At 42.0% G+C, this 20,532-nt stretch overlaps 1 protein-coding gene and 1 pseudogene across 2 annotated transcripts in view; one reads left to right on the top strand and one right to left on the bottom strand.

Moving 5' to 3' along the window:
* The window catches only part of GLG1 (golgi glycoprotein 1), an 81,262-nt gene that overhangs the window by 32,880 nt on the left and 27,850 nt on the right, over nucleotides 1-20,532 (top strand). For both annotated transcript variants that reach the window (XM_088135853.1, XM_088135854.1), the window contains exons 4-8: nucleotides 4,482-4,697; nucleotides 5,247-5,450; nucleotides 6,088-6,159; nucleotides 7,408-7,591; nucleotides 10,558-10,772. In XM_088135853.1, the coding sequence (XP_087991979.1) occupies nucleotides 4,482-4,697; nucleotides 5,247-5,450; nucleotides 6,088-6,159; nucleotides 7,408-7,591; nucleotides 10,558-10,772 (891 nt within the window). The remainder of the gene's footprint in view (nucleotides 1-4,481; nucleotides 4,698-5,246; nucleotides 5,451-6,087; nucleotides 6,160-7,407; nucleotides 7,592-10,557; nucleotides 10,773-20,532) is intronic.
* LOC103063744 (eukaryotic translation initiation factor 4E pseudogene) lies at nucleotides 13,511-14,222 on the bottom strand (annotated as a pseudogene).

Genomic DNA, 20,532 nt, shown 5'->3' with positions numbered 1-20,532 from the left:
TGAAGGTGGGAAATTCCCCTTACAATTTTGTATTTACTCCAGACTAGCATTAGATACCTTATTCAGATCTCTGTAGTTTTTCCATCCTTGACCTTGCCCAGCTGTAAGGTGGGGAAGGCTTCTTAAGGAGGAGGTGTGCCACTTTTCAAGGCTGTTGGCATTGTTCCTTCTCAAAGTAGGGCACTCGCTCTGTCCCAGATCACTCTGTCATACACCACCTAGGAGCCACGAGAGGCATGGATTGTCTGGGGACAACCACGGGAACAGCCTTTCTATTTCATCAGAGCCCACGGGCCAGAAGGAGTCCCAGATAACATGGCCAGACATCTCAGTCACCTCAATGGGCTCCTTTTGTTCTGTGTTCTGCTTGTTTCTTCTGGCTATTAGCAGAAGTAATTGAGAAAAAAAAATTAGCCAAGCAACCCATACCTACTTTGCTGACTCTGGCTTATTCAACAAACCATAGCAAAAAAATCCTGGCCACAGACATAGCTATGAGTAACATCTTTTGCACATGCCTGTGACTGAGTGTATTTAAGAACTGGAAAGCAGGATTTAAGTGAAGCTTGCACACAGGGCTGACATCTTCTCAGTAGTACAAGTGAAGTTCCTACGTGTACCCCAGAATCTCCTGTAGCTGCTGAAGGAAGAGGATATCATCTGTTACAAAATCTTTAATTTGGATCCTACATGGAGCCATGGGTTGCACTTGATGGCTAAAATGGCCCCTCCCAGTCTTCTGGTAATAATTTGTATGTTGTTAGCTAATTCTCTTTCGTTTGGTCCAATAAATTAAATATTTAATCTTAAGAATATTTTAACAGCTGATCAGCAAGTTGACCAAAGGTTGTACTGATTGTTTAGCTCTCAATCTTTTCATTCCTTCACCCTCAAGTTCTTTGTAGCCTATTTTTCATCAGATAAATTGGCATTTACCACAGGAGAGATTTTACTCAAATATTGTTTACTAAATCTTAGCTAAAAGCTTCTAAATACAAAAAAGATGATTCAGGATTTTAGTTGGGTAATACGTTATGCAGTTTGTATCTAGTGATGAGACATGCATTGTTAACAGAACCAGTGAATGATTCTTTAAAAATCTACTTGGATTAGTAACACCAACTGCACACAATAGTCTTATTTGATTAATTTCCAGTTGCAAACACATAGTTTTTATTAAACAGGAATTGTAAGGGAGCTTGGTGTTCAGCTTTCAGTAAAATAGGTATTTTTTCCCTAAACATTTCTTCCTTCAGGGAACATATTCTGCATTGTCTATTGGAAAACTTGAAAATAGCTTGTTCTTTCTGTTTCTGTTGTAGCTATAAAATACTCCAGACATTCAGTATATGACACCACTTAATTGAAGTTCCTACAATCACAGCAATCCATCTGAGTTGGCTGTGCATTTCTTTTGGAACTACTCATTTTTGGAAAATGTATTCCTATCCAAGTACAGTGGGGCAAAAAAGTATTTAGTCAGCCACCAATTGTGCAAGTTCTCCCACTTAAAAAGATGAGAGAGGCCTGTAATTTTCATCATAGGTATACCTCAACTATGAGAGACAAAATGAGAAAAAAAAATCCAGAAAATCACATTGTCTGATTTTTAAAGAATTTATTTGCAAATCATGGTGGAAAATAAGTATTTGGTCACCTACAAACAAGCAAGAGGTCTGGCTCTCACAGACCTGTAACTACTTCTTTAAGAGGCTCCTCTGTCCTCCACTCGTTACCTGTAGTAATGGCACCTGTTTGACCTTGTTATCAGTATAAAAGACACCTGTCCACAACCTCAAACAGTCACACTCCGAACTCCACTATGGCCAAGACCAAAGAGCTGTCGAAGGACACCAGAAACAAAATTGTAGACCTGCACCAGGCTGGGAAGACTGAATCTGCAATAGGCAAGCAGCTTGGTGTGAAGAAATCAACTGTGGGAGCAATAATTAGAAAATGGAAGACATACAAGGCCACTGATAATCTCCCTCGATCTGGGGCTTCATGCAAGATCTCACCCTGTGGGGTCAAAATGATCACAAGAATGGTGAGCAAAAATCCCAGAACCACACGGGGGGACCTAGTGAATGACCTGCAGAGAGCTGGGACCAAAGTAACAAAGGCTACCATCAGTAACACACTACGCTGCCAGGGACTCAAATCCTGCAGTGCCAGATGTGTCCCCCTGCTTAAGCCAGTACATGTCCGGGCCTGTCTGAAGTTTGCTAGAGAGCATTTGGATGATCCAGAAGAGGATTGGGAGAATGTCATATGGTCAGATGAAACCAAAGTAGAATGTTTTGGTCTAAACTCAACTCGTCGTGTTTGGAGGAGAGAGAATGCTGAGTTGCATCCAAAGAACACCATACCTACTGTGAAGCATGGGGGTGGAAACATCATGCTTTGGGGCTGTTTTTCTGCAAAGGGACCAGGACGACTGATCCGTGTAAAGGAAAGAATGAATGGGGCCATGTATCGTTGAGATTTTGAGTGAACACCTCCTTCCATCAGCAAGGGCACTGAAGATGAAACGTGGCTGGGTCTTTCAGCATGACAATGATCCCAAACACACTGCCCGGGCAACGAAGGAGTGGCTTCATAAGAAGCATTTCAAGGTCCTGGAGTGGCCTAGCCAGTCTCCAGATCTCAACCCCATGGAAAACCTTTGGAGGGAGTTGAAAGTCCGTGTTGCCCAGCGACAGCCCCAAAACATCACTGCTCTAGAGGAGATCTGCATGGAGGAATGGGCCAAAATACCAGCAACAGTGTGTGAAAACCTTGTGAAGACTTACAGAAAACGTTTGACCTCTGTCATTGCCAGCAAAGGATATATAACAAAGTATTGAGATGAACTTTTGATATTGACCAAATACTTATTTTCCACCATGATTTGCAAATAAATTCTTTAAAAATCAGACAATGTGATTTTCTGGATTTTTTCCCCCATTTTGTCTCTCATAGTTGAGGTATACCTATGATGAAAATTACAGGCCTCTCTCATCTTTTTAAGTGGGAGAACTTGCACAATTGGTGGCTGACTAAATACTTTTTTGCCCCACTGTATATGTTCACTTTAAGAGTGTGTGGGTATCCTTGCAACTAAGTCATACTTATGACTACAAGATAGATAATTCTTTTTCCTTGAGCAAATGAATAACATTTGTATTTAAGCAGGATAATTTAAAGAGAGCCACTGCCTCCTGGCCTTATAATGGGTTTCCTTTATAGATAGGTGAGAAAGCTATCATGGATCAGGTTTCTTGCCCTTGTGTAAACACAGTTCTGCATAATTTGAAAGATTTCTTTTAAAAAATGTGGCATGGTAATAATGAATAAATGTATTGTGATTTTGGTGGACTAAGGTTTACTTGATGAGAATTAACATTATTGTTGTTTAAACAAGTGTGTCTACTGCAGACATTTGTGATGCATCGTTAGAATTCTTTTAAGACCTAACTTGGGCGTGATTTCACAATTACCTCACATTCCTAGATATTCACTAGATATTCACTTTTGTGTTAAGTTGTTCAGCTTGACAAATAGCTACTCTACTAGTAACTCCCATTAACTCTTGGGCTTGTTCAGTTTACCATTCAGACCAATGTGCTCCTGACTTGGTCTGTTAGCTCAGCGTTAAACTTTTCACTTCCACTAAGATATGTTTTAATGGATAAATGCAGTGACGTTCCTTCAATATTCAGGAAACGTAAACAGGGACTATGCTTGGTACCAAATGGCCTTTGCTTTCTTTTAAGACCTTTGTTGCAAGAAAACTCCCAGCGTGATCTGAATTCTGTATGGTTAAAGCCCCAAGCCTCAGGAAAGAGCTCCTACAGCCTAATTGGGTTCCCCAATAGGGGAATAGTATAATGGGGTCTCATCTTGAGTTTTTTCCCAGTAGAATTTGAGCACACTTTCAAGCTCTCATAAGAAGCCAGTTTTTCTAGTATTTGTGTAGCGGTAAGTAGCTTTTGTGCTGCACTCTGTGCCTCCAAAGATTCTTTCCAAAGCCACTGGTTTCATTCATCAAGGCAAGGTGCTCTGAGACTCTGGCTTTGTTTGAATGGCTTCAGGGTTCCAGGTCTGCTCTTGGGTTTGTTGTTCCTGCCCTTGGAGTGGAATCGGGGGAATGCTGTGATAACTCTCTGGTGATTTAGTTCATGGACAGTAATTATAAAAGCCACCAATCACTCTAAGACTGTCTCTGTGGAGGGTGCTCACTCTAGACTAGAGGTTCATCTCAGGTCCTTTGAGTGAGTGAGGACACTGACATGTTAATCTTTCATTCTCTGGATACTTGTAGGGAATCCATGATTGCTTTGCCTTAATATCTGTTCCAACCTTTTTTTCCTGAAAATTGGAGTCTGAGTTTTTACAGTCTCTCTGTACTGAAGACTAATGGATGGGAACATGGTAAACAAAATTCTCCACAAGGTCCAGGCAAGGCATCCATTCATTTTATCATGAATCTTTCTGAACAGATCAAAGAATGTGCTGATGAACCAGTCGGAAAAGGTTACTTGGTATCCTGCTTGGTGGAGCATAGAGGAAATATCACTGAATATCAATGTCACCAGTACATCACCAAAATGACAGCCATAATTTTCAGTGATTACCGCCTGATCTGTGGATTTATGGATCACTGCAGGACTGATATTAACCTCCTGAAGTGTGGCAGTGTTCGACCGGGAGAAAAGGTATTCTGTTCCAAAACCTAGTTTGATTCCAAATTCATTAATTTTGGGGAGGAGAATCATTTCAATGGAGTCATTCCTGCTCTGAAGAAACCAGCTGGAAGATCATAGCTAAATTCCTTATTTCTATCTAGAATTTGTGTTATTGTCAGGCCTAGCCCAAGGAACTCCAGGAGACCATGCAAATTCAGTTCAGCAATGTTTATTAGCTACAACCTCTATCAAGAATCTTCCCAGACTGAAACTCTGTTCCCACAGTAACTATGAAAACAGAGTGAATTCCTCAGGGAGGTGCCAGCCTCATCCTCTTATCTCTTCCTCGCCCTTCTGGAGACGAAAGAGGATGCTTGCCTCCCTGAGTGAGTGTGGCCTTCATAATTCCATTCCATTGCAGATATCATCTGGAAGTATTCTTGGCAAGACCCAGCTTTTGATTGGCTGAGAATGCCCTTAAATTGAAGTCACCATTGGGACGGGGGGTGTTCAGTATTGCATTTTGAATAAATTAAACCTAATTTTTTTTGCTGTTGGATAACCCTTCTCTGCATTCAGGATGCCCATTCTCAAGGGGAGGTGGTGGCCTGCCTGGAGAAAGGGCTGGTAAAAGTGGCAGAGGACAACGAGCATCACGTGAAAGTCTCAGAGCCCTGCATGAAGGCAATTCTCCGAGTGGCGGAGCTGTCATCAGATGACTTCCACCTGGACCGGCACCTCTACTTTGCCTGCCGGGACGATCGTGAACACTTTTGTGAAACTGTAAGTTGGTGCTTATCTTTTTCCTCCTCTTTGGCCAAAATGTCCATCTTCAGCATATCTGGCTGAACTCTATCTGGACTCAGAAGCCTTTGACATGATCTGGCTTTGGATGAGATTCCTCCAGGGAGTTCCAGGGCTATAGACTAGCCTGGCAATGAACAAAAAATGGAAAAGAAGGAGAAAAAGCGTATAATAAGGCTGTATTGTTGCCAAGGAGACTATTGGACATGCCCATGAAGGCAACCAGAAGTCAAGCTTGACTGAAGGAGATTATTTTTTACTACTAAATAATGAACTTGATTCAGTGTGATTCATTGAGCTGAGGATGCAACCTTCTAAATAACAACAGACTTGTAAACTAGAAAATACTGGATTGTGATAAAAAGCAGTCAAGGAAGTGCAGTGAATAAAAATGCATTGGTAGAATGGAGTGTAGCTCAAGCTATAAGTTACATTTGACGTGCCTTTGACAATAATTGTGTTTCAATCTCTCTTTGTAAGTTTGTTGGAACAGTATGTGCTGAATAACCATATGCATTCTCCTTCAGTTCTTTGAAGATGAATACAATATAAATATGTTTTTTAAAATTATATATCCTGGCCAAAACTTCCTACTAAATGAATTGTTTTATTTCAGACACAAGCAGGGGAAGGCAGGGTATACAAGTGTCTCTTTAACCACAAATTTGAAGATGCTATGAGTGAAAAGGTGAGTGCCTTCTGAGAACTGATGCTGAATCCAGCCCTTCAGTTGCTGCACCCTCCCCCCACCCAAGCTTTGGCTTCTCAGTCACCTATTGTGTTTCCTCTAAGCTGTGCACCCAAGAGAGGACAAGCCAGATGACTAGCTGGAGTGATGCAGCCTAAACTGGGTTAATGCACTATAGTTGCTTTGTTCACATAAACATGCTGTGCTCAGATAAATCATATTATGGCTTAAAGCAGTGTTGCTCAACCTTGGCAAGTTTAAGAGGAGTGGACTTGAATTGGCTGGGGAATTCTGGGAGTTGAAGTCCACCCTTCTTAAACTTGCCAAGGTTGACAAACATTGGCTTAAATCGATAACCATGTTCATGCAACCTTCTGAGACAGTGGCTGTGTTCTTTTAAGAGGCTGAATCACAAACTACCCAGTTCTTTTTGAGTCCAGTCTGACATGACTATGGAGTTCCTATTTGTTGGGTAGAGAGACAAGGGAAAGGAGAGGATATGTAGTGTGGGATCAGCATTAAGGCAGCCCTATCTGTATTCTGTGGCCTAGGGAGAAGTTCTCCTGAATTGTATATCTTAGTAGTCATATGTCATCAGTAAGAACTGGGTTCTTGCAGGTCCTACCTAGAGTGATTGAACTACATTACACTAGAGATTTAACAAAGCCCCCCCCGCCCCAAGCAAGGGTATATTTTGAGCCAGGGCGTCCCTGTTGGTCATAATTCCCGCTGAAGGCTTCACTTCCTACTTGATTTTTGGACAGAGCAGGTTGAAAGAGCATGCCATGCTGGTCTGCTGGAATGCTTCTGTCCCTCAGTCTAATGAGAGTCAAGATAATTTTTGAATGATGAAGGGGGTGGTGTATTAGTATTAGGTGTGTGCAAAATGTTCTGTACTGGGGAATAAGGAAATATTCTGTTTTTCCTTCAGATACATACTGATTTAGCCACTCTGGAGTTGGTCTGGGTGTAAATTTTTTGGAACAGGGGTTCATAGTTTTTCAGAACCACTTCGTGCTCCAGAAGATTTGCATGCAGAAAACTGCTGGACCGTCCCCAAAAGAATTGGATTGGTGGAATCTAGAGAAATGGAGCATTTTGTATCCCGGGAACATTTTGCAGTTCTCTAATTCAGATACTATTTACACAATTATATTTTAATTGGTATAAAATTTTAATTGGGTTATAAATTAATATAAACCAAAGACGAATGGCAAATTCACTTGAATTCTTGCTTGTCCTCTTCAGTGTCGGGATGCATTGACAACTCGGCAAAAGTTGATTGCCCAGGATTACAAAGTCAGCTACTCCTTGGCGAAATCCTGCAAAAGTGATCTGAAGAAGTACCGTTGCAATGTTGAGAATCTTCCTCGTACTCGGGAGGCCCGTCTCTCTTACCTGCTGATGTGTCTCGAGTCTGCTGTGCATAGAGGTAGTGCTCATCCCTGTTGCTGTTCCCTCACTAGCTTGTTTGGGTTAAACTTGTTGTAAAATGTAGGCTTGAGTAATGGAATGCTTTTACTTTCTTTTTAAATGAGAAGATGCAGTTGGGAGAAAAGTCATTTGTGGGGAAATTACAGCTGGCTTTCATGCCCAAGGTGGGACTAGAACTCACCATCTCCTGCTTTCTAGCCTGGGGCCTTAACCACTAGACCTAACCACTAGACCAAATTGGCTTTCATTCAACTTCCTGATTGTGTTTCTCGCAGATACTTGCGGTAAGAGTTAGTGGTGTGATATCTCTGGGTGGAACACTTGTTAATGGGATGCATGCAAAACCCTTAGATGGCACTGGAGAAAACCCCAAATTAAATAATAATTCTTTTTAAAAAAGTGAAGCATCTGAAATGTAAAAAAAAAAAAATCAGTATTTTTGCCTGAGTTCTTGAAAATAATGTCAGTCTTGCAAGGTTTGACAGTCTTCTGACATTTTGTGCACTCAGCTGAAATATTCCATTTAGATGGCTAATGCCTCTGTCCTTCCGTTTCTTGAAAAGCAGTGAAGCAAACCTCTGTGGTGTCATGTAGTCCACTTAGGCAAGCATCTAGACTAGATAAAAGCAGAAGCCCCTAGTTGTGTGCCAAACAGTGTGATCCATTTCCAGAATGTTCTGGGTTTTTTGCAGTGTTTGATTTCATTTGAGGGCCTCATATTACAGGTAGTCCTTGTTTAGCAAGTTGGGACTGGCAACTCTGTTGTTAAGTGTCGCAGTCGCTAAGCAGAAAATCACGTGACCACAATGGACTTAGGACATTACTCTTCCCATTTGGTCAATAAGGGAATCACCATGGTTGCTAAGTGAAATATCACATGACTATGACCTGCAATTTTACTGCTGGCTTCTTCATTAATTGCTTGTTGCAAGCCAGTTGGGAAGCATGCAAATTGTGATCATGTGACTGTGGGTTGCTGCAACAGTTGTAAATGCGAGAATTGGTTGCAAAACTCCCTTTTACACTGCTGTAACTTTAAACAGTCACAAATGAGGCAGGCGGTAAGCAAGGACTCTCTGTAAAAACATAAGGTCAGACGCTGACATTGGTCAACAAAACATTTTTATCAGCCTTTCTAGGAAGACTGAGCCCTAGGCTATAAGAGTATTAAAACCAGTTTTATATTTTGAATTTAATTTGGAGCCAACCTGATTACCCCTGAATTAATATGTACAGTGGTGACGGAATCCTTTAAATCAGTGTTTTTCAAATTTGGCAACTTTAAGATGTGTGGACTTCAACTCCCAGAATTCTGAGAATTGATGTCCATACATGTTAAAGTTGTCAAGTTTGAAAAACACTGCTATAGAATTATCCATAATCCTGCAGCACTGTGGTCTACAAAACAACCAGAGCTTAATCTAAAGTTTATTAATAGATAAAGAGAAGCTGACTAAACAGGTATCTTCATTGAACACTTTGATTCACTGTCTTTGTTGGGGAAAGTATGTGAAGTTATCCATCAGAAGATGATTGTAAGTTTGAGGTGTAAGTTCGAACAACTCTTTCCCTTCAGAAAAAGACATAAATTGCTTGTCTCCTTGGAGCTTGCTCTTCATATGGCAGATTAGTGGCAATAAATCATGCCACAATTAAAAGAGAGCTCTGTGATCCTTGGAACATGGATTGGTGACGTTCATGAGGCTGGAAAGGGCTACAGAACAATTTCCAGAGACTTTGGCCTCCAATCCAAAGTCAGGCAGATGGTGTACAGATGGAGCAGGACCCTTGTTTCTCTTCCCAGAAGTGATCATCCAAGAGCAAGGGGCCCAATACTCTGCGAGGTTACAAAGAACCCCAAGGTGATGACAAAGGATCTACTGGCCCTTGCGTTGTCTGACCTCTGTGTTCATGAGTCCACCACCAGAAAAACACTGAAGAAGAACAGTGTGCATAGGAAATCACTGCTTTCCAGAAAATGCATTGCTGTCTGTCTCAGGTTTGCCAAAGACCCCCTGGATGATCCAGCAGGCTGTTGGAACAATGTTTTGTCAATAGATGAGACTGGAGTGGGACTTTTGAGCATTAATGAGAAACACTGTGGAGAAAATGAAACATTGCATTTCAATAAAAGAGCCTCATCCAACCATGAAGCATGATAGTGGGAGTATCATGGCTTGGGGCTGCTGTGCAGCCTCAGGATCTGAACAGCTCTCAATGGCTAAGTGAGCAATTGATTCTGGATAATACCAGCAAATTCTATAGGAGAATGTCAGGGTATATTTCTGTGAGATGAAGCTTAAACAGATGTAAGTGATGCAGCATGACCACAATTCTGAATGCACAAATAAATCCCTAACAGTTGGCTGGGCCAAAAGAAATTTTGTGCTTTGAAATGGGCAAGTTAAAGCCCTGACTTTTAACCCACCTGAAATGTTGTAGTGTAATGTGACATGGGCAGCCATGTAAGACAGACCCAAAATATCAATGAGTCGAACAACTTCTGTAAAGAAGAATTGGCCAAAACACACCCATGCCAAAGTGCAGGATTGAGCAGTAGTTACCAGTTACAGGAAGTCCTTCCGGTAACTAAATCTAAAATTTCATACACTTTTTCCAGTGAAGACAATGAAAGTTCGCTTGGTATGTTCAGTGAAAGACATGGCAGACTCCCCCCCCCCCCCAAATGTTTTTGGATATGTATCTCTGTAATTTAAAGCAACCCTCTGTTAGGAAGAGGCTTAAGTCTGGAAATTCTAAAGCTACTGATGCCGAAACAAGTGTAAAATTTCCAGATGGAAAATCCCTTCCCAATTATTGCAACAAAAGTGTCTGTGTAATACACGAGTCATAGCTAGAGCAGTTCTTTCAATGTGCCATTTCAGCAGCCTTAGGTGCAGAATGACTTGCTGTATTGCTGGGATTCCGTTCCACATAGTGTGAATCTCCTCTGACTTACCTTAGGTCGGCAGGTAAGCAGCGAATGCCAGGGAGAAATGCTGGACTACAGGCGGATGCTGATGGAGGATTTCTCTCTGAGCCCAGAAATCATCCTTGGTTGCCGCACTGAGATCGAGCACCACTGCTCAGGGCTGCATCGAAAGGGCCGCACTCTGCACTGCCTGATGAAAGTTGTACGGGGAGAGAAAGGCAGCTTGGGAGACAGCTGCCAACATTCGGTAAGCTTGTGGCGGGGGAGTCTCCCCATTTCAGTCTTCCCCCATAGTTTCCTGACAGTGTATGTTTGGTGCTTGCTGTGTTTTAGCATCTTGAACATATTCTTTGTGGCTTCTGTGCATCACATGAGCACAAAGCAGTGAGTTTTTTGGCAGGAATCCTGTCCCTTAAAGGGCCTAAACCTGTCGAATTCACTCAATTCCTTTCCAGCTGCCACTGTGGCAACATAGTGAAGAATTTCTCTTTCGCTGAAGCCAAATTGACATTTTAACCTCAGCATTTGTTTCTTTTTCCCTCTCCCATACTTGCCTTGTGTTTGAGTCTTGGCACTGAAATGGGCTAAGTAGTTTATGATCTCTGAATTGTTTCTCAAGCAAATGAATTGGCTATGGTAGTAAGGTAAGGTAAAATGCCGCAAATCTAAACCTGTTGTCAGTAAACCAAATGAAATGTAAAAGTAGCATGTGTTACAGAAGGCAAAAGAGATGAAGTTGCTTCATCTCTGGGTCCTTCCTCCTCTGGTGTTGGACCCTCTGCTTTCCACTCTTTGGTTAGTCTTGCTTACTTACCCTTTAATGCTGCAGTCTGCTCAGACCCATGAGATAAAGAACTTCAGGTTATGGTAGGAAACAGTTCAAACCCGTGGATCTGGAGGACTATGGGTCAGACTTGAAATCTGCATTGTCTGTTCTGCCCTCTACTTCTTTTTCAGATCCAGTGGGAGGTGGACACTAAAGGTGTTCATCTTTATTCAGAGCGGTTATGTGGGTTGGTAGCATGGGTTGTTAGGTATAAATCAATCACTTATGCTGCTTTATGGACCAGTATGCAGAATTTGAAGTGATGCTTTGGTACTAGTAGTCATTCTTCTACTTCTAGCTCTTCTGCAGGTTGGTAAGGAAACTTGGACTAGTTCAGCTTCTGTTCCCCGAACATCAGAAATACTAGAACAGAGAAAGGTTTGGGAACATAGTTATAATCCCCTACCCAGTTTTTCACCATTGAAACCCCATAGAGTACGTTGCACACTAGACTGCCATCTGCTCCCATTGACAAGAAGGGATATAGATGTTTTTATTCACAGCAGCTTGGGATGTGCGTTACCAGTTACCAAGCTTGTATGACAACTTGCCAATTTTTCTGGGAGAAAATAGTCTTTCTTTTGAGCATTCACCTGAAGATAAATGGCTTTCAGTACAATTTGTTTTTTTGTGAAGAGGGGAACCAGTTATCCAAACAAAAGCCATAATATCGATTCTGCTGTGATGGCTGTGGCTGTATTGGTGTTCTTCTTTGGTGATGATTCTCTGGTCCATCAGATGTTTGAGCCTGTATTAGAGACTGTTCTGTGAAAGGGGAAGTTTATTAAATAATAGATCGTCTTTGGTATCTCCATCCCTCCTGTTCTAGGCAATAGTTGGGACTAAATAATGCTTCCACCTGTTCATACCAAACTTTGGGGTAGGGGTGTAGCCACCCTGTTCTTTCTTCCAAGACTACTCTTTTTGGGAGACAGGCTTTTTGGAGAAGTATTAATGCTGATTTTGACTAGTTTCCATTTCCAGGACTATAGTCTGTTGTTTCAAGACAAACTGAGATAAATTTCCAAGCCAAGTTCAGATTGCTAGGTAGTCACCATTGTTACAAGAGGATATACCATGCAATTTTAGAACCTCACTCCTTCTATTGCTGTCCTTGATGAAATAATCCAACTCATTTTCAAGGTTGCTATAGAACTGATGCCAAGTGATCAAAATGGAGGAAGCTTTTGCTCTCTGTACTTCAGGATACTGGAGAAAGATGATTTGTATTACATTCTTGGTCTCTAAGATCTGAGCTTTATCACCTACTGGAAATTTCAAATTATTTCCATTTCATAGGTCCTTCCTTTTCTTTAATGCAGAAACTGATTTGCACTCTTTGACCTATGAATTGCCTATTTTCATATAGCCTTCATTTAGAATCATAGAATCATAGGGTTTGAAGGGACCTTGGAGGCCTTCTAGTCCAACCCCTTGCCCAAGGCCTTATACCATTTCAGACAAATGGTTGTCCAATCTTTTCTTGAAAACCTCCAATGATGGAGCACCACAACTCTGGGAGGCAAGCTGTTCCACTGCTTAATAGTTCTCACCATCAAGAAATACTCCTTATTTCCAGGTTGGATCTCCCTCTGATGAGATTCCACCCATTGCTTCTTGTCCTACCCTCAGGTGCTATGGAGAATAAATCGATGCCCTCTTCTGTGTGGCAGCCCTTCAAGTATTGGAAGACTGCTATCATGTCTCCCCTCAGTCTTCTCTTCATTAAGCTAAACATACCTAGTTCTTTTAGCCGTTCTTCATAAGATTTAGCCTCCAGACCCCTTATAATCTTTGTTGCTCTTCTCTGCACTCTTTCTAGGGCCTCAGCATCTTTTCTATATTGTGCTGACCAGAACTGGACAGAGTACTCCAAATGTGGCCTCACCAGTGCAGTGTAGAGTGGTACTATCATTTCCCTTGATCTTGATACTATCCCTCTGTTGATGCAGCCCAGGACTGTGTTGGCTTTTTTGGCAACTGCAGCACACTGCTGACTCATACTTAAGTGGTGGTTCACCAGGACACCTAGATTTTTTTTTTTAGAATGTTTGGTTACAACATTTTAATGGGAAGAGCAGACTCATGCTTAAACCTTCATGCAACCTATCTTTAGCCATCATCCATCCTGCCAAAGGTAGAGTTCAAGCCCAGTTGGCTCACACTACAAATTTGTTCTTCATGAGGGAGCCACTCTTGGTAGCTGTGTCTGCGTGAGCCTGATAATCAATTACCACTTTTGAAGAGAGGCCCAGGTGTTCTTTATACATGTGCCCAATATGAATTACTCCATCCCAGTTCTCTGCCTCCCGGGCCTAAATGGCAATTTTATCCCCTTTGGCATGGATATTGATGCCACACAGACATCATCACTGTAGTCACAGAACATCTCTCTAATCAGGCACAACAAAGTCTCTAACCAGAAACAGTCAAGTTCTGTATGCTGCTGCTGCTTGGCCAATGTGATAAGCCAGTGACCACCATGCTTGTTCTAGTTATCTTTCCACATGAGTTCAGTACCATCTTTGAAGAGAGTAATCACAGCCAGAAGTCAGCTTGCTAGCTAGTTGGATATGGCTATACAGTGCCCAGAAATCTTCCACAGTATCAAACTTGGTGACAAGCTGCAAGTTGTCTTGCCAAGTTTTTCTCTTGTTATTTTTGAAGAACCATACAGTCCACCTGTTCTGCAGCGGGTACTTGGTGAAGCACTCCACAACCATCTTCCCTCTCTTAGTCTTGTGCTTCTGATGCTCTTCATGTGTGCTTGCCATCATTGCTGCTGCCATTTTATACACAATGATTGTTCCTAATCCTTTGGATCCCCTATTTATCTAGAAGGTACCTTTGAAAACCTCTTTAAATTCCCAAACCAGACAGGCTCTTCTTTCTTCTTCTTTGAAAGACCATGAGAGTTGAGTACATTTCATTTGTAGAATCTGTTAACTCCCTTTATTGAATGGAGCATGACACATAGGGTAAAACAAAATTTCATAAATTTATTTGCTAAATTTATGTCCTACCTTTTCAGGAGCGTAAGGCTCCTTTTCCCCATTTTTTTCCCCCACAGCAATTTTTTGAAGTCACTTGGGCTGAGAGAGTGACCAGTCTAAAGTTACTCAGCGAGTTTCCATGGCTGTGGGTAGACTTGAACCTGACTCTTCTAGTGCCAGTCCAACACCTTGACTACTACATCATGCTGGCTTTCTGTCCTAAAAAGCCACTGCCAGTTTTTTTTGGTTCCAAATTAGCCCCCAACAGTACAGGCAGTCCTCATTTAGTGACTGCCTCGGACAGTGATCATTCACAGTTATGATGGTGATGAAGAAGTAACTTTGAGACCAGTGCCTGCATTTATGACCTTCTCAGTGTCTCTCTCAGCCACATGTTCACCATTACAGTCAGTTAGTATGGGCTGTCCTATGCCTGATCCTTTTTTCCCCTGCCCCTTCATAGATGATACACATTATGCTTCTCTAGTTTTCTGTGCATAAAACACCTTGTTTTGGATGGTCTTTGCCCAAACTGAAACACAGGTGGTTCAGGTGCTTGGTCTGTACATAGAATGAAGCAAGTTTCTTTGTGCCAGATACAGCCTCCCTTCCCTTCCCTTCCCTTCCCTTCCCTTCCCTTCCCTTCCCTTCCCTTCCCTTCCCTTCCCTTCCCTTCCCTTCCCTTCCCTTCCCTTCCCTTCCCTTCCCTTCCCTTCCCTTCCCTTCCCTTCCCTTCCTTATAGTTGCCCTTCTCACACAAGTGACTCTGGGGGCTTACAACATTAAAAACAAACAAGACCCCCAAACATAATCCATGGCACCCAAGGAACATTTGATTAACTATTAATCATCCATAGTAACAGAGCTCATCTCCACCCTGACCCAAATGCCTGGGGGAACAGCCAGGTCTTCAGTGCCTTGCAGAAGGCTAACAGGATTGGATAAATGCAGTTCTGGGCAGAAGTGGTTTGGGAAAAGCTGAGGGCATCAGTAGAAGTAGTAGGAAAAATGCTGGGAAGATCAGGAGATGGGTGGACTGGTGGGAATTGCCATGCTGGGAGCTGCTTTGGAGGGAGTAGTACACAACCTTGCACTACTCACCTGTAAAATCATTCTGGGACTCTTCTGTATTTTGTTTGTTTGAAAGCCCCTGAAATATTCCAGATTTTTTTTCTGCCAAAGAATGGATGATCCAAAAAAATGTGGGAGAACTTTTGGAAAGGGGTGGTTTGTTGCAGGTTTGAGGTAAGACATGGTTTCTATTTCCTACACATTCCTGTACTTTGGAGTATTACATTCTAATGTGGATTGATGCCTTTTTTCTAAGAGTTGAATTGGCACTAGCTGCATGAAGGCCTTGCCCTGAAAGTGGTAGTGTTCATTTCAGGGAATCTTAATAAAATAGTTGCCTAAAGTGAGGGAAGCTGATGAAAATTTTGTCTTGGCTTTTGGGATAGCTTTGAACCTTAAACTTGGGAGCATTACATTATTCTAGGCAAACCTACTTCCTTTGTAAGGTTCTGTTGAATGCATATTTACTATTTGTGTGCAATTGTTTACAGATTCAAAATATGAAAACAATAAATATGGTAGGTGGAGAAGTTTTTGCACCTTTTGTTGTAGTAAAGTTGTTAAGGCTCTAAAAGGTGGTTGACTTGGTAGGCCCACAGTTAGCAGGAGAAGACCATTCCACAGAAAAGCAAATACTCTTACCCTTCTGATTTCTCAGGTTGTAATAGCTGTTCTGTGTATTTTCAACAACCTTCACCTCCTTTATGCAGCTATCTGAGCATTTAGAAGTGAAGATAAGTCACAAAGCAGGGAAAGGGCATAAAAATATCTCTAAATGCTTCCAGCTAGCAGTTTCACTGTGGGAAACACTATTAAGAAATAGAACTATTGAAGACAAAGACACGATCTGGAAAAGAGGGGAAAAAATCTGCTAGAACTGATTTGAGTCTCAAACATGCAGTGCATGCAGGGAGACTTAAGAATATTTCTGAGCTAAAAAAGTTCTACAAGGAAGAGGGGGGAAAATTCCAGAAGCAACAATAGCAAGATTCTTAGCTGGCTACAAGTAATGTTTGAGATCTGTTAAAGCACGTGTTACAAAGTAGTATCTGAAAGGGTATCCAACCTTCTGAACCTGCCATATTCACTAGTTACTTCTTTTGAAATTGTAAACAACTGAACATAAATACCAAGTAGGCATTCAGATTTGTAGAATGGTGTCATGTTTTAACTTTGTACTTTGTTTGCCTAGAGACTTCATCAAAACATATACAGTTGTGTGAAAAAGAAAGAACACCCTCTTTGAGTTTGATGGTTTTACGTATCAGGACATAATAAAAATCATCTGATCCTTAGCAGTTCTCATAAGTAGGTAAATACAACCTCAGATGAACAACAACACATGACATATTATACCATGTCATCATTTATTTTACAAAAAGAAAGCCAAAATGGAGAAGCCATGTGTGAAAAACTAAGTGCACCCTTACTGCTTCCATAGGTATGAAGAGGCTAAGTAGCAGCCAGGTGCTGCTAATCAAGTGCCCTTGATCAACGGATCATCAGCAAGTGTGACTCCCTCTATAAAAGCTGAAGTTTTAGGAGTTTGCTGGTCTTGAGCATTGAGGTGTGTGTTAACATAATGCCAAAGAGTAAAGACATCAGCAATGATCTTAGAGAAGCAGTTGTTGCTGCCCATCAATCTGGGAAGGGATATAAGGCCATTTCCAAACAATTTAAAGTCCATCATTCTATAGTGAGGAAGATTATTCACAAGTGGAAAACATTCAAGACAGTTGCCAGTCTTCCCAGGAGTGGACGTCCCCGCTGTCAGATTCAGCCGGCACAGCAGGTGAAGGCACCGCTCAGCTTCCCCAAGTCAATTTCGCTGCCCAGGTGCGAGCAGAGAAAAAGGGGAAGTGAAACCACAAGCGGACGCTCTGCTGATTGGCAACAGGTGGCGGCGCTTAACTCAAACTGCAAGCGGATACTTTGTATCAGCCGCCGGCTTCCCTCGGGCGCTGCAAACAAAGGAAAGCGCAGAGGCTCGGAAGCGAAGCAATCAAAGAGAGAGAGCGATCGAGAACCCCGGGCGAGAACCCCGCAAACAGGCAAACCCAACAAAGGCAACAACAGCACAACCCATAGACGGCAATCAGAAAGACAAAAGCACCGGACTGAATCTGCCATTTGGGCGAGGGGGGATTACTGTGGGTAATCTGTAACTAAGCAACGGGTAAAGCGTGGGAATGGGGAAGCTATTAAATACCACGTAAACTATGCCAAGCCAACCCTGGCTTCGTCTGTACTTAGTTACGTTACGCTTGAGTAAACTTCTTTGCTGAACACACGTGTCACGAGAGTGTCTCTGAGACGAACAGGGTAAACCTTACACCAGCAAATTCACCCCAAGATCAGACCGTGCAATGCTCAGAGAAATTGCAAAAAATCCAAGAGTTACATCTCAGACTCTGCAGGCCTCAGTATGTTCAATGTTAAAGTTCATGACAGTACAATTAGAAAAATATTGAACAAGTATGGTTTGTTTGGAAGGGTTGCCAGGAGAAAGTCTCTTCTCTCTAAAAAGAACATGGCAGCATGGCTTAGGTTTGCAAAGTTGCATCTGAACAAATCACAAGACTTCTGGAACACTGTCTTTTGGACAGATGAGGCCAAAGTGGAGACATTTGGCCATAATGCACATCACCACGTTTGGTGAAAACCAAACACAGTATATCAGCAGAAACTTCTCATACCAACCGTCAAGCATGGTGGTGGAGGGGTGATGATTTGGGCTTGTTTTGCAGCCACAGGACCTGGGCACCTTGCAGTCATTGAGTCGACCATGAACTCCTCTGTATACCAAAGTATTCTAGAGTCAAATGTGAGGCCATCTACCTGACAGCTAAAGCTTGGCCGACATTGGTTCATGCAACAGGACAATGATCCCAAGCACACCGGCAAATCTACAACAGAATGGCTGAAAAAGAAAAGAATCAAGGTGTTGCAATGGCCCAGTCTTAAGTCCAGACCTCAACCGGATTGAAATGCTGTGGTGGGACCTCAAGAGAGCTGTGCGTAAACAAATGGCCGCAAACCTCAATGAACTGAAGCAATGTTGTAAAGAAGAGCGGCCAAACTTTCTCTACAACAATGTGAGAGACTGATAAAGTCATACAGAAAACGATTACTTCAAGTTACTGCTGCTAAAGGTGGTTCTACAAGCTATTGAATCATAAGGTGTCTTAGTTTTTCACACATGGCTGCTCCATTTTGGCTTTCTTTTTGTAAAATAAATGATGACATGGTATAATATGTCATGTGTTGTTGTTCATCTGAGGTTGTATTTACCTACTTTTGAGAACTGCTGAGGACCAGATGATTTTTGTTAAGTCCTGATACGTAAAACCATAGAACTCAAAGAGGGTGTTCTTTCGTTTTCACATGACAGTAGTTTGACAAGGGGTGCCTAAACACACAGACTGTATAATGTATATACAGACCCTTTGTCTGCATTCTGCAGCAAGTATCTTGCTGAGACAGCTATGTGGGTATCTCTAATTTCTGCGTCCATGGTATGAAAACTGCTGTATTGCTTTTCGTATATTACAGGATATGAATGTTAATTCTTGGTGAAGGAGAAATAGTATGGATTGGAGGGGGGGATTGGAGGTGATAATGGCAAAGTTCCAGCCTCTTACTGTAGATGCGGAAAAGGTACAGCTAGTCTGCATTAACAACCCCAAAACAGGAGAAGGCCGGGGTAGTGTGGGAATGGGGCGGTTTAGGTTCAGGGCATGTTCACTTGGATCTGCTCCATGTAGCCACCACCTCTCTTAATCCTGTGCATGGCAATCTTGCTAGCATAGTATTTCGATTCAGTATTTCCAAGTAAATGGTAGTTGTGGGAATTAACATGGAAAAAGGGAGGAATATTAATCTTTTACTATTTTTTCCCCCTCTTCTTAAATAAAAGACACTTATTCTGCCAAGAGCTTGCTAGATGTATATGAGCTAAGGGCTATGATAATTTTATGCTTTGAGCTGGTGGAGGCCATAATTTTTTGGCTTTCTTTTTTAATGTTGATTCTAGGATAACTGAGTGTTGCCTGAAATGAAAACTTCCTTGTGCTTAATTGTGAGAGAGACTGTAATCTCTGGATTTTGCACCAGGCAGGAACCGATTATGCTGGTGTTCCCTCCAGGCAGTTAGGCCTCCATCGTTGGGTACACCCCTCACACTGATATGTGCATTAGGGCAAGGAAGCTGACAGTTTGATGCCTTTGAACAGTCCAAATTTCCTTGACAGGTTTTCATCAAGGGACTGCAGCATATCCAAAAAAGGGAGTGGATGGGATGCACCTCAGTTGACCCCTTTTGCCACACTTCCTGGCAGTTGGCACTTGTTTTTTCAGGAAAAAAATTGCCTGCAAAAAAACAGGAAACACCCTTAGCTTGCAAAGATAGTGCAAGGATTTTAAAAGGCTGTGGTTAATTGCAGTCCCAAGTCACAACAAATGAATGGCTTTGCCCAATTTCCTCTCCACTGAATCAGGAGGAGAGTAGCAAAAGCTGACATTGTTTCCAGCTATAAGTTTCATTAAAAAACCATGAAATGATAAGGTTTAAATATAACTCTGCTTCTTTACAAGAAGCTATTACATGACTTTCTTTCCTTCCAAGAATGGGTAAGAGGACACAATAAGCATTGAGGTCTCTTCAGTGCTCCACTGAGATTTGCTTTCTTTGGAAGCTGGCCACCTCTCTGTTAATGTTGTTCTGTATTAAAATATGACTCATAAGTCAACATGTTCTCCATAATTGCTTCATTTTGGTCCAATGGCTTATATTTCACCTTCTGCCCGTCCCAAATGAAATAACGAAGAGCACCAATCCCTAGGCTGTCATTCACACCAAAAGCACCATTTTTACCAAAAGTCTGTTTCAGATTTGGGAGGTTGCTGCTTGTATTCATGGCTGGAATTAGGGAGACGTGGGCTTTGACTGCCCAGTATGGCTTCTCTTTGGACTCTTGGCTTTCCTGTTTGTCAGCTCTGTGATGAGAGAAGACCCTGTAGTGCTATGGTTGTTCTAGTTATTATCTCATTATTAACCTTAGTTGCCCCAAGTACTTGGGGTTGCAAATGTCTGGGCCTTGCTGGGTTGTGGTGTAGTC

This window comes from Python bivittatus, unplaced genomic scaffold, assembly GCF_059951505.1.
Source record: "Python bivittatus isolate LINGU-HERP-01145 unplaced genomic scaffold, Pbiv_v1 ctg000190_np1212, whole genome shotgun sequence".
NCBI lineage: Eukaryota > Metazoa > Chordata > Lepidosauria > Squamata > Pythonidae > Python > Python bivittatus.
Note: the sequence above shows the minus strand (reverse complement) of the source record. Positions and strands in the feature narration are given on the sequence as shown.